This window comes from Homalodisca vitripennis, chromosome 6 (assembly GCF_021130785.1).
Source record: "Homalodisca vitripennis isolate AUS2020 chromosome 6, UT_GWSS_2.1, whole genome shotgun sequence".
Classification (NCBI taxonomy): Eukaryota; Metazoa; Arthropoda; class Insecta; order Hemiptera; family Cicadellidae; genus Homalodisca; species Homalodisca vitripennis.
Window position 1 is genome coordinate 133796899 of NC_060212.1, and position 15562 is coordinate 133812460.

The 15562-nt window shown below is 34.2% G+C and overlaps 1 protein-coding gene across 1 annotated transcript; it reads right to left on the bottom strand.

Moving 5' to 3' along the window:
* Nucleotides 1-3421: 3421 nt before the first annotated feature.
* LOC124364934 (proteasome assembly chaperone 1) lies at nt 3422-15482 on the bottom strand. The gene is made up of 5 exons (XM_046820764.1): nt 15277-15482; nt 9972-10060; nt 6498-6694; nt 4338-4521; nt 3422-3649 (listed from the first exon to the last, which is right to left on the bottom strand). Exons 1-5 carry the CDS (start codon nt 15357-15359, stop codon nt 3441-3443), a joined length of 762 nt encoding a protein of 253 aa, XP_046676720.1. The 5' UTR covers nt 15360-15482; the 3' UTR covers nt 3422-3440.
* Between the last annotated feature and the right edge of the window lie 80 nt (nt 15483-15562).

Sequence of the window (15562 nt, forward strand, 5' to 3'; positions counted from 1 at the left end):
TGGAAAATAGAGTGATGAAAATTCTGAAAAATTGTACTTATTGATTTGCCAGTTTAAAATAAATTCATTATTTTTATTTAGAACTGTGATTTTTATTTAAGACAAACCAGATAACATTTTATATATAAAAATCTAGTAATAAATTTTACTGAATATTCACTCGGAGCTTACTAATCAAAAAAATATTTTATATCGTCTTGGATGTCTGAATATTAATATCTACAATCCAAGTCATTATAGTTTAGTTTATAGATTTTTTAATCAATATTATGATAAATGACGCTTGCACTACAATTTTGTTAATTGTTTTACTGCAATAAAGAATTATTATTATTATTATTATTATTATTAAGATTATATTGTTATCGATTTAATTACTTTAAGGGAACAGCAAGTTGTTATTATAAAAAGAAATACTAGTAACAACATTTATACTTAATTCTATTATCAACACTCGCTATTGTCTGTTATGCTATGTAGGCAGAGCCAACTCGAGGATGTTTCTTTATGTTTTTTATTTGATACTGGAACTGGGGAAATATTATACGCTTTCACAAACACTGTTTCTAATACATTTTTGTTGAAACTCTTTAGCTTAGTGCATGTCCTCTCATCAGACACAAAGGTTCTCACATCAGGCACAGATGCATCTTCTTGAACATTTTGAACACTTTTACATGTGTTACTCGTGGTAATAGTTGCCAATAGATCCTGCTAGGAAGCTTTCTCTAGTCTTCTTGTAGATGGAGTGGAAAATCATCGTCTCCAAATCGATAACAGTCCATTGGAAGAAGACCTGTCTCTTCAAAACCATTGACAGCAGCTTGTACGCTTTCATATAGACTCTGCCAAACAGTTCACCAATCTAATAAAAAGTCACCGGCCATCTGATATGTCTCCTAAGTCACATCTCACCCAGCAGGGATCACTTCTGGCTGGTTTATACCTACCAGTTGAACCCACCACTGCACAGCCAAAACCGATGTGCCACTTTAATCTGGGCAGCCTTATGGATGTCCAGTAGCGGCACATCACTAACTGCAAATGTTGAGATTCTGGGGTTCATGGGCAATTCGATAGGTCTAGTCTACTGTGGAAGATGACTGTTGGAGTTGGTGGGGTTTGTTCCCTTACCTCAGAGGTTCTTGTTAACCTCAACAAGGGTGTGCCACCCCCTGCCTACTTTGACTGGAGAGGCTGGTTCAGAGCTGGCCTCCCCTTCTTCTGGGATGACTTTGAGATGTAGTGCCCTAATTCTTCCTTATGGATCTCGATAGGAGGTGGCCCCTACTCCCTAACCTTACCCATCCTGAATATCCTATCACTCCGGAAGCAGCGCAAAGGTTCTTACAGGTCTAAGTGCAATTTATAAGCTTCTTGTCCTAAGAGAACAAAAAAAAGCCACATCTCAATTTCTTGGGAGTAGAATGTTTTAAATGGTTTCATAAAACGTACATCCATTGGCTGCATCTTGTGGGGTGTTAAACAAACTATTATCACATGACTTTCTCTTGTAAAACTGCCTTTGTTTTGCTTTCATTCATAAACTATTCAACAAATTGTATTGAAATTTTACATGGATATTATTAGGGTCCCTGCAAGAGCATAGCCAGGAAAAATTTTTGGGGTGTCACGACTCGTGGACAGAAAGTAAGTCAAGCGCAGTCAACCGTTTACTCCCCATTTTGTTCCTTACAAAGTTCTTGACCCATTTCAACGTTGAGAACGATCTTTCAGCAATAAAAGTCAGTACACATACTGAATAATAATAATTGTTTGCTAAAAAAGTAATTGAACATTTGAGGACGAGGGGGTTGCGGACCCCCTTTGCTAGCTATGTCCTTGCTTCATTCCTAAAGTGAAGTCTAGGAACCAAGAGCCAATTTGTAATGTATAAGGACACAACCTTGATTTTCTTGAAACCCTGAGAAAATAACTTACCGTTAGCTGTGCTAATTTCAATTGAGCACTTAACCCTTTTGATATACTCACATTTCGACCTCTACCAATATCGGTGCAGCTGACGTGTAATTTCTTAAAGAAATTTTTCATCCATTTAAAGAAAATATAGGTTGTGTGCTTATACAATGCCAGTTTGGCTCTTGGTTCCTTAACTATGACTATTAATTGTACTTGTTGATGCAAAATAAAGTGCTGCTGTACATGTAGAAAATTTCATGGCCTTAATATACATCTTAGAACAAAGTTTTTAACATCTTGTAAGCTCTTTGGGCATGGCAGTATTCCAGCTAGGCTCTAATTAAACTTGTATAACCTCGAAAAAAGGAGCTGAAGATTGACACCTTGTCTTCTGCAGGCGACACCTCAGAATATGAAGATTCACTGGGAGTGGCGATGGCCGAGCGGTCTAAGTCGTTGAACTTTGGGTCTGAGTTAGAGATAACGCAGGTTCAAATCCTGTCAGTGACCATTGCACTTTTTATCAGTACCATCGACCTTGTACTGTATCGACTCTCCCCCTTATTCTGTTTGATAAGATCCTCGCACAGGCCAGTGGCCCATGAGGGCGGACAGAATAAGGCCTTTGAAAAAAAAAAAATCATTAAGAAATTTACCTGCGATTGGATGTGCTCTTCAAAGTTTAACTTATTATAAAATGTTACACTCAATATTCTACGGCTGCCAGCTACAGGGATATATTAATTTATCAACTGTCAAAATACAGTCTACAGCAATTTTTCTTCTTCCAACATATAATCATGTTTCATTTGTTTGTGCTGTTCAAGGTCCACCAATGCCTCTTGTAACCAAACACACACAATGCTCTTTACGACTACAGATCAGAGTTATATCTTCTGCATATAGCAAAGGCTGGAAATTTCTTGGTAGATGCAGTGTACAGTGAAAACAAAATAGGACTAAGAACACAACCCTGAGATACACCTCTGTCCAACAGTTCTAGAATTATACTCTGATTGCTAAAAAAGATCAAAATCCTATTACTTAACCATTTACGAATGTGCAAATTAAATTTTGGAGAACTCCTATCATGTATAGCTTACTAACAAATGTTGATACAGAAACTGTGTCATAGATGCTACTCAAATCTAAAGAGACTACAACTGTTATTCAATATTTGTGAGATTTGTCTGAATATCAGCTATCATTGTCAATAAGAAATCATTGCAACTTTTCATTTTAAATTCAAACTGATTGTCTGAAATTTATTTATATTCATTAAAAAAAAACCATCCCAGTCTCTACTTCACCACTAACATAATGTTTTTACAATACATAAGATTGTAGAAATTAATCTGCTTCGTCTGTCTCTTAAATGAGCACTTTCTCTTCTTTAACATAGTAATATGTCAAAATGATTGCATTTTCAACAATCTTTTCAATTAATTACCTAAATTGTATTAATACAACAAATCTCAGGGAGGGAAATCACAAAACAAAATAACTGTTTAATATATATTTTACAAGTACAAATTCGAGTTTTGTAGCTGGGCATTGTGAATGATAACTTGTAGCTTGTTAGTATCCTGAGAGATGGGAAGGTGACATAAATGTGGTGTTTTCATTAAGTGAAGGAGTGGCTCAGCAATGATGGAGTCTAAGTGTGGGGACTCAACGTATACTGTATATACCACAGCACTCTTTTTGTGACCTTGGCACCATGACATCACTGGAAAACACAATAATAAAACATTATTTCTGATCAGAAATACATGTAGAATATTAAGCCTTTTATATTTCTATCAAAAATAGAGAAGAATCTTGGAGCAATTGGAAGAAGTTTAAACAAGTAGATACTAAAACAACTCTTTTCCAATATAATATATTATTAGGGAATCTCTAAAACTACACAGTATTAACAAAAATAATATTGCAATATCTGTATTAAGTTTCTTACTAAATGATCGAAGACCAATTTTCTTCAATGACTTCACTATTAATTCCATTCATTATCTACAGATCTGTGACGAGTTAAATAATCTTAATGAATGATTCCACAGAAAATAAAGAGTATTGTCACTTCCTGAATATTTAAAAATCATTCATTTGTTGGTTCATTGGCATGGTTCTGGAGATAACTGCAGAGGATTGGTAAAGATTAAAATACAAAAATTCAAGCAACAGTTAGATGTTCTGTGCATATTCAAGAGTTTAGCTTCGGAAGCTGGGGGTCAATTTATAACTGTATCAGGTCAAAATTAACCAGAAGATAGACAGAGTAATCAATTACAGAATCTATTTGAATATTTTTTTGCAAAACGTCTTCCTACGACAGTTTTTGAATATTCAATCATTGGTTAATATCAAGGGGATGTATAATGTGTTCCCAAAACTACTTTCTACTTATACCAACTCACCGGCAGCAGGCAGTCCTGATATTGTGTTCGGCAGTTCCAAATTTGGTGATTCAACTTTCATAGTGCAACAATTTGTACGTAAACTCCTCATAAATGGCTGCAATCCTCCTCTAGGTTTGAAATTGGACATGTGATCAGTAGTCAGCAATATTGTATGTTTCGCCTTTTCAATCCAAGGTTTCAACTATAGACAGATGAAGATTTATTACACTAGTACTAAAGTGGTTAAACTATAAAAATTAAAAAAAGCAAATATCTAATATATTAAATATAAAGAAAAACAAATAACTGGTGAACAATTTTAATATTAATTTAAGTTATTAGGGTAAAAACATTATTATTACATAATATTACAACCTTTTTAACGGTTTTTAGCTAGAGTTATTTATATTTAGATAATAATTTGTATAGTTGAACATGGTGGCTTTTAAAAATAAGTAATAGATTAATATATAATGACAAGAAAATAGTACCGGTATGTAAAACACAGCAAAAGACTGTGTTTACTGGCCAAAAATGAAAGGCCTTAAAGCTATATTTTAATTGCCAAGTATGCAAAAAGTTCAGCAAAGACAACATTGCAAATACCCTCACACAAGACAAAATACCATCGAGATCCCTTGGTTCTTAGGTGCCGATTTATTTGAGTTCGGAGGAATAAATTAGGAGACACTTAATCAGAATATATATTTCCAATTTGATCTTCTGTCGAGCACAATTACCAGAGTATTGATAGAAAAACTTGATAGAATAAGATGTTTTTAAAATCATGGAATACCCGATGAACTAAAGTCAGATGGTGGTTCTTATTTTAGATCAGCAGAGTTTAATAGTTTTACTTAATACTGGAAATTCAGTTACAGAGTTTTTTGATGAAAATTCTGATATAAATTACTATGCTATCACAACTACAACATTCGGGAATCTGGGATCACCTTTACAGAGATTCATGGGATGGAGAACAAAGACTCTTATACCAACTCATGAAAATCATTTAGTCCCAGCCAGCCTTGGCCAAAAATGTGGCAAAGCAACTAAGAAACATCAAAGCGAGAGAAAAAATATTTGGTGACAAGGAAAAGAAAGAGGCAACTACCTTTACAACTGGTGATCGAATTCATTATCAAAATAGGTATAAACTTTGGGAGCCAGTCAAAATCATACAGATTTGACCAGAACCCACTTCTATCATTTGACTCCAAGAATACTGAAGAAACACGTGGTTTTGGCACATGGACTTCTCAACAAATTAAGGTTAAAGAAGAAAAATTACATGTAGATTTCATTCAGCTTGTATCTGCTTACAATGAGCTGTATTTTGATTTGTTATTATTATTACTCCTTTTTGAAAAAATTTGTGAAATTGTTGGTTTCAAAAGTAACAAAACATAAATAAATTTTATTCTCTCATTTTTATAGTTAATTATTTATTTTATTATTGAAAACTGTTGATAGTTATAATCTTTAGAACATAGCCTCTTCAGCTGGCATTTCTCAACAACACCCTGCTTAACACCTTCACTGTAGTTCTATACCGAGAGATTGTGATTAGTGACACTACACTCTGCGCTGCAAGGCGTCTGCTGCAGTCAACACGTTAAACACAGTCGAATCTTCAAGGGTTAAGAATAATTAGAATGTAAGCTTAAACTAACTAAATTATCATTACTGTGATCAAGGTATGTTGGTATTCAAAGATATAGCCATATATTTTAATTTTCATGTAACATATCTTTTAACTTCTACTTTTCATCTTATGGCTATAAAACTTAAATACAAAAATTACAAAATAATAAAAAGAAAATTTTTAACACAAAAAATAACCTTGGCTTTAAAAAAAAAAAATTTATTTTAAGTCTTGTTACATTATTTTACAAATAATCTGGGCTGTTATCAACGGTGTACAGATCTTATATTCACAATCTCATATAAACTGAACTCTGTTAAAATTTTTATATGAAGTTTCGATAAACAAATAAGTTGAGACCTACATATTATTATTACAAATTTTATAAGCTACATTTTATTTCAAGACAAACATAACTACTCAATTGCACTACATCCAAAATTCACTATGGTAAGTGTAAAGAATTGTGTTTAAATAAATTTAGTAAAAAAGTCAGCACGAGCTTTATAAATGCATCATGTACACTTGCTTACCTTAACTAATAAACTGTTGGCAAAGTAAAGATGTGGCAGTTGTTCACACACAAACAGCAATGTGTTCGCTGTCAAGTTGTATAATGTATAAGTCATTTTCTTCTTTGTATACTTGTCACTGTCACTTGGTTTAAGCACTATGCTGTATTTTTCAACAACCTTGGTGTGATTGGAAACCAAGAAAGTCGTGACAAAATCTGAAATAATATATACAACTTTTATATGCATTTTTATTTTAAATTCATTGTTGAAAAGTATATGTTTTCTTGTGAAAAATTATTGATAGTTAAAATGAATTTTATTGTAGTTACAAATCGCAATAAAACAAGTCGGATCAGTAACTGTGGTGACTGGTAAATCAAATTTTTTTTTTTTAATTCATACTTCCAGTTGTTATATATAATAAATGTCATCATGAATTTTATTGATGCAATTACTTATCAGTTACTAGTAGTTACCAGGCGCTTTGCACATAATTTTGTAGGTTTTACACCTGTATGAGCACTTCTGGTTCAAGTGAATTATATTATTTTCTGATGCCAATGTTGAGTTTGCCTTCCTGCCACAAGCAAGAAAATATGTTAAAAGTGTACATTTAAGGTCATTGTAATTTCCTTTGGTTTTTTTCAGTTGATTTTGCCTTGTTTCCTGATCAAGAAAACATATGAACACAGATCAGAGAAGCCTTTCATAGCAGGTTTCATAACGCAAGATAGTAACTTTGTCTTTTATATCTAATACACTAAAAATATACAGTTAAAAGTACGTTAACAATGATACTATTTACGTGTTGTTTCTTTATAGAACAAAAAATGTTTTTAATATTTTAAGACATTTAAACCTGGAATTGGTACATTATTTCACAAGCACAGTCCAGCGAACTTTCATCTTAACATAGGTTTTTCTGACTGCTTCAAAGGGAGTCTGTTGTTAAATTATGACCATCTTATATTTAAGGACATTTTCTAAGCTAAGTTAAGTATTTACTTAATCGCTGAAGTAATCACAGCATATTATGAGGGTGAGTCAAATATTAACCAGACCTTTTTCTTTGAATATTAATTTATAGATTAAATTTTATTTTGAACACATGTAACTTTTTACATAATCTCCTCTTTTATTAAAATATTTTTTTTACTGAATATATAGTTTTTTAACTGCCTTCATCAAAGAATAAAAATGTTTGTGTTTATAACCAATTTTGCGTGAAAGTGTCCACCCCTTCGTCGTTGTCAAAGTGGTAACCCTCAATTCTCCTTGGAGTAACCTAAACATGTGGAAGTCAAGAAGCAACAGATCGGAGCAATAGGGCTTCTATTTAACTGCTTCCCAATAAATTTGGTCAATTTTATTTTTGGTCTCCATGAGTCAAAACAGCTGTGTGTGGCCATGCGTTGTCATGGAGCAGAATTACACTGTGAATATGCTTATAGTTTGTATAAACATGGGTCCGTAAATGCTTCGTTAGCGAGTTATGGCTAGCAAAAGATTTCATCTGGATTTCAACTCACCATGTAAAACAAGGTCTACCTGAAATTCTGGTAAGGTATATTAAAGGGCAAATTAAATAATTTATTATGGTTATTGACCTGATAAATTGGATAAAACTGGCCTCAGAAATATTTGAGTTCAGTAGTATTTGAGAAAATCAGAGTCAAATGCAAAAAATGGAGTGAAAGAAAACATTTTTTTATCTTTGGGCAACAATAACTTTATTATAAAAACTTTACAATAAAACTTGTAGAAAGTTTTTTGGTGAAATAGTAAAGTTATTGTTGCCCAAAGATTAAAAAAAGTGTTCTTTTACTAATTTTTTGCTTTGGTTTTTCTCAAAAACTACTTAACTTTAAACTCTGGGAGTTTTATTCAATTTATCAGGTCAAAAACCATAAGAAATAATTTAAATAGCCCTTTAATCTACCTTACCAGAATTTCAGAAAGACCTTGTTTTACATGGTAAGCTGAAATCCGTGAGCTAGCCGTAACTCGCTAACGAAGCATTTCCGGACCCATGCTTATATAAACTTTTTTCATTATTATTACATTTAGAATTAGCTCAGACATTTACTGCATATCTCCATGAATCACTCACTCTGTATCGCCTTTTATGCCGATAGGCCAGTTTCATGACATCAAGCAATTAGCAATAGTAGGCAGCATTAACTGCACGTTGTTCATGGAGAACATCAATATGTAACTGTAGTAAAAAATCCACAGCATAAACTTCCTTTGCAGAAAAATGGGTCTAGGATTTCCACAGTCGGTATGCATAGCTCTTGTTTTCAAGATTCTTGGCATTTGAAAATTTGTTTGTGTCAGTCTTTTACTTTACTAACTTAGAAATTTATAACTTAGTAGATTCCTTATATGCAAAATATTTAGCAACATATTTATTTTCGTTACAAAAATGTTTTTGAATATCTTAGAAATCTGTAGAAATAAAATGAGTCATCAATTTTTATCTGGCATCATTCATGGTTGGTTGATATAGCTTTCACATGTGTTAAGCTTAAGAATTTCATTGTGGTTAGAATCTAATTTGGACCTTTTTCCTGATCCAACTGCCACTGATGTTTGAAAAAAGTATTTAGGAAAATATGTGTTAGTTCACATTTTACATCGCTACATAGTACATAAGGATATATCATTATGCACTAATTTTATATGTACTGATTACATTATACTATAATAAATAAACTGTCTTCTGTCTTTATAGTTTCTGGATTATAAACTGTTTACCTACACAATTAGAAGTTTTGGTCCGCATTTTCGAAACACTCTTTATCTTTAATACATATAATATTAAAAAGTCAATCTATCCCTCGTCATAAAATATGAGTTAATGAGTTGAGCCCCTAAACTTAAATTCTGCTGAGTAATACTATCAACTCAATCTACACTCCTACCCGAAACAAATGCTTTAACCAAAACTATATACAGCTATTGAGAAATGTTATGGCATGGTCATGAATAAATAAATATTTATTAAGAAGATAAATACTTACATAGTTCCACAAATAACTATGAGGGAAGGGTTATAAAAATGGAAGGAGCAGATGGAGGGGTGGTGGATTGGGGGAAAGGAAGAGAAGTCTTGCACACGTTAAGTTTCTATCTCGGTCCGCCTCTAATAACAGTTAAAAAGAGTTGATTTTCTATTGACGTTACAGTAAGTTAATTGTTTATTTTCCTATTCTCATAATATAAATGTGCAAGAAGTTTTTATTTAAAAATTAATCCTTTCATTTATTATCCTAATCATAACATTTGTCTAAACGTGCTTTGAGTATATAGTTTATATAATTTTGAATTTTTAAAGGGACCCAAAATGTCACACCATTAGCCACTAAAATATATAAATACAGCTTTCTAATTTTTAACTTTGTTACAACAATATTTTGTATGATTATTACTATAATGAAATAGATTCAACTTTAAATTTGTAAAATGTTTATTTAAAAAGTTAAAGCTTACCGTGCATAATTTTTCCACAGGCAACTAAGACATACTCATGTGTTTGTACTTCCTCATCAGTAGTTACAATGTCAGACTCAAGAGAGTACCTATAAAAGAACAAATAGTGTAGGTTTGTGACATTATTATCATGAACTTTTAATAGTATATCTTATACCTCTAATTGAACAGTTTTAAGTAAAAGTATCACCAATTTTGTTTCCTGAATTAATGTCATTGCTCAGAAAAATAACAAGCCAACTTCTAACTTCCCAACTAGAGATGGCAGAAGTGAATTCGCTCAACATTTAGTGACAAATGGAAGTTTTTTTTCTTGATATGTAAACTATACATTCATACTAGCAGTTACCCACGGCTTTGCACACAATGTCCAGCTGAACAACTGGGACACATAAACATATTATTTTTTAATGACACGCCAACTACTACATGATAATAATTCATATGTTAGCTACATACTACAAAAAAAGTTAACAATGTTTTTAAATTGAGCTTTACCGGAGACCTAAAAAAGTACATAATAGGAAAGAACAGACTTTATTGGATTATCTTTCAAAATTAGATGTCATCATGACCATTGGCTCTTGTTTTCTTTTTATATTTTTAGTAACTACATATGTATTTCTTCTTCTTCATCTATGGGGCAGCCTACTGCCATGCACTTAAGCCTCAAGGGCATTTTGCCCAGCCCGAAAGCACACCATGAGGCCTACCAGTCTTTGATTTCAGCAGTTCCACAAACCGCCGAAAACAACTTATCAGGTCCTCCTGGGGAAATTCATCACCCTTGTCCAAACTACCAAACATGGCATGCCGCTCCCTTGCCAATGCAACATATGATATGCAGCCTGAAACGAAATGTAGATACCGAAGTTAATGTACTGAGCTTCACTCTAGATACAAGGCTGACATGGAGTGGCCACATCAACAATGTTTGCAACAAGCTGGCGAGAATAACCTTCCTCTTCAGAAGACTTAGAAACATGCTATCTGAGGCACATTTGGTCACGATCTATCATGCCTTGCTTCATAGTCACATTAGATATGGACTGATGCTCTGGGGTCACGCAGCGGGGTGCTTCTCCTTTTAACAATAGGGACTTACCCTACTGTCAGCTTAGTAAGACAAGAGACTGTATCCCAGTGCTGGTATTCAAGATGTTTAACAAACTCCCTGAGGCTGTTCAATGTTTGGAGAAAAAGGCATTTGAATTCAAAATTAAATTATGGTTACTCTCCAAATCGTATTCGTCTCTTGATGTTTAGGTGGAGGAATGGACTCCAACCTCATGTAGTACCGCCATCTTGCCTAGAGTTTTATTTTAAATAGTATTTATTAATTTTAAGTACAATGATGCAATCTATCCAGCTAGTCTGGATAGTCTTCAGCAGTTTCATCCGACTCATCACTTCTACAGAGCAGAGCCTCCTGAAGGATGCTCTGTGAAGATGCTTCCTCAAGTGACCATGTCCCGTGATCAGACCTATAACCCGTGAAGACTATATTGATCTATTTAGTGAGAGAAGGTCAGAACGCCACTCTGGAGGAAGGTGACTGTAGTACCCTTCTGCTCATTCTCATGCCTGGATGCAACCTCCACCTTCTCTCATGTTCAGCGCGAACCCATTTCGAGACAGCTCCAAAGGATTCACACCTTGGAATACCGCAGAACGGTTGAGGGCCTGTCATAATTGACGCTGAGCCCCGGATGGCCAGGGCATCAGCTCTTTCATTCCCAGGAATCCCCTTATGACCAGGAACCCCCTTATGACCAGGAATCCAACAAACAGTCACATTGTTGATTCTGGCAAGAGAAGAAATGACTTGACAGCAATCCCAGACAAGTCTGGATTTGAACACACAAGAGTCCAGTGCCATCAGTGCTGCCTGACTATCCGTGAAAATATTGATCGTCTTACTCCTATATCGCAGACGAAGATTCTCACGAGCACATTCCATAATGGCTGCGATCTACGCCTGAAAAACTGTAGGATAATGACCCATAGGGACCACCAGCTCCCTGCATGGTCTCACCCCCACAATTCAAGTGCCTGTGCCGCTTTTTGTTTTAGAGCCGTCTGTAAACCATTTAAGCTCCACTGGTGGAAGAGGTTTCCCTACCTCCGACGAATTGTCCCTAGGAGGTATCACAATCCTAAAGGGTTTGTCAAAGGAAAACTTTTGAGATCATGTGCAGAGCATTCCTCTGAATCACGATGCTAATTCTACAGTGCCCACTGCTGCAGCCCGTCCAGAGTCCTGCTTGCTGAAGACAGTAGGCACTCCTCCTGTCTTCAGTCTTATATAGCTCGAATAAAAATGTCCAGGAGGGCGAGGTTGAGGCAACAGTCTAGAGCTACACCCGGCGCACTAGAAAAAGCCACAGTGATAGCAAGGCAAGCCATCCTTTGGATACAAGCCAGACAAGCTACCGCCAACGTGGCCTCCATTTTTGGCCACCCGACAACAGCTCCATACATAGTGCAGGTCTACTTACTTATGTAGTGTATTAACAAATAGATAGGGATAGAATGGTCAACTTCTTGCTGACATCCCTTCCTTTAGGTAAAACAAGAATCGATCGTCCAAATGACATATAATTTTCACAGTAAGTCAAATAAAGTCTGTTCTTTCTAATAATGTAGTTTTTTAGGTCCCCAGTAAAAAAAAACTTTTCCCAGAATATCTAGGCCTACTTATATATTCCGGCAACAGTAGTCTCTTGAAAGCAGAAAATACATGTTAAATTTCGGTACTTTGGGATTATACTGACCACACCAGTATGAAGAACACAAAAATATAAATTTATAGAAACAAACATGATAGAACGAAAAAACAACTCTTTAATTACAAAGTTACAAACTTACAAGCATTTCCAGGTATTGTGATCTGTATTGTCGTCGCTGTTATCTTATCTTTCTCGAGAATCCCGATTACGGCAGGAAGGCGGCATCACATGATTATTTAAGTTTTTTGTGCGGTACATAATTGCCTTTCCATTACAATTAAATTTATATTTCTGATCAGCCCCTCTTGAATTTGATATTTTACTGATAAGTACTATCTCGAGGGATGTTTTTCTTTCGTTGACTTCAGCGTGGGCTTCGGCAGCACCAGAGGTGCTGATGGCCGGAGGTACTCGCATTTTAGGTGGCGGAGTGTGATCAAGAATAAAAACAAGTTTTTGAGTGTTTTTTTCAATAAAGAGTTTAGTTTTTGTTTGGTAATGTTTGTTTTTGTTGAATTGTTGTGTTTGGAGAAATGTAGGGGTAAAACACGGAAGTACAAGAAAGCGACGCACCAGCTGAACGGGCGGCGAGACTCTGCAATCACGTTATCTACTAGACCGCTCGACTTTGACCTCTGTCTGAGGATGGGGAGAGGTTTGTGATAAGACAATTCCTGTTTTATATTGACGAAATATTGTTCTACACTAATCTAGTAATCAGTAGAAGCAAAATGTGAAATAACGATTCATGTTTGGGTGTAGTCGGTATAATCCCAAAGTACCTAAATTTCACTTTTTCTAGAAGTATGGAAAGTTAAAAACTAAAATATTGTTTCTAGGAATTTTAACCCCTTTTCTTAAGAGTAGTTGATCTGCATGAAAAATCTCCATCATATCAATTTTAAGTCATGAGACGTGTATGTCAAATATCAACTTTGTAAGATACCATTATAGAGGTTGAAACACTATCAACCCCTATGGGTGCTTGATTTTTATAAAATATTTTATTTATATGTTGGGAGCATACAACATATGTATGTCAAATGCCATCTTTGTAGGATATAGAGAAAAAAAAAACAAAATTTAGTTCTTATAATAGTTGTAACCCTATTTCAACATATATAAATAGTCGATCTTCAGGAAAACGCTTTTGTTATTTACTATTTAAGTCACAAGGCATGTGTGTGTGTCAAATTTTAAATTTGTAGGACAAGGATAAATTAAAAAACAAAATTATGTTTCCTTTAGGGTTACAACACCATTTCAATCCCTACAGGTGGTTGACTTTCTAGAAAGACAATTTTGCCCGTTGAAAACACTAGACAGTTTTGTGTCTAATTTATTCTCTGTAGGACATCAAAAAGATGAAAAACAAAATATAGTTCTTCTGTCAGTTACAATCCTATAAGTAGTCACTTCATAAAAATGCTATTTTTCTATTTCAGTTTTGAGGCATGTGTGTGTCAAAGGGGGGACTTTAATAAGCGGCCTACACTCGTTTCTGGTTGTTTGTATTGAACAATTCAACTATATTATCCAACTTCGATATGTAAAAATCGTACACAATAAAAAGTTTTACTAAATTACCGTAACAAGAAGAATCCTGTACATTACAATTTTAAAAACATAATTTTAACACTAACATTACAAAAATAAAAACTAACTATGGCCTACACTTAGTATAAAAGAAAGCTTACAATATTTATAACTTGCCCAGCTTGATATCAATGAGTAAACGCTTTTGTGAAATGAAGGAAAGAATTCTCCCCATGGGTTACCAGGAGCCAAACCACTCCACAACACACATGTTGAAACCACTTACACAAATCTAGTCACTTGTAAGAAATATCTCATATATTTTCCTCATACTTGTTGCCATTTTAAAAGCATAAAATATTAGTTACTTCTTATTGTTTACTTTTTACATTAAAAGTACTATAACTTTTTTTTATATATATAAGGAGAGACCGATCCCCTTTTAAGCCTTATTCTGTCCGTCCTCATGGGCCACTGGCCTGTGTAAGGATCTTATCAAACAGAATAAGGGGGAGAGTCGATACAGTACGAGGTTGATGGTACTGATAAAAACTGCAACAGTCACAGACAGGATTTGAACCTGGGTTTTCTTTAACTCAGACCCAAAGTCCAACGACTTAGACCATTCGGCCATTGGCACTCCCAACTAATAAGTTGGAATCATGTGCTAAGTTAAATAGGCTAAATTATAATATCAAATTATTCCTTCAGATAAAAATATCGAACCATTTGATAAAAACAACCGAATAATGAATGTATGAGTGTAGGGTACCCACTTCAAATTTAAGCTGTTTGTTATCTGTAAGTTGGAGAATCAATTAATCGTGAGTGAGGGCTTCACCTTTTATATACATGAATTAGTTTTATCCAATTGTAATAGACTTAGGTGTAGTAATGCTTAGTTATAGAATTTCCACTTGTCAATTCTGGATGTAAAAGAAGATTCAATAGACTGAGTACGCCTTGTCTAAATCAAAATATTAATACCAGATATCTAAGTAACAACTTAGTAATAAAAACGGTGTTTTATTTATACTAACCTATTCTCAATCGAACATTCCTCTCCATCTGTTACAAAACATCTTGAGTTTGGTTCAATTATTTCTCCAAAATATGTTGCCATTGCCGTTTACTAAAGGGTATTTTTTATAATAATTATATCAGATTAATAACCACAACACACATAACCTATATAAATTCTGTTCTCTGAAAGTGACTTGACTAAATAGTAAATACTGAGTAAATAAATAATTTTTTTTTTTAAGTCTAAATGCCTTACGGCTAACTTGGAATTAAACCATGAAGTCAATTTTCACTTAATATAAC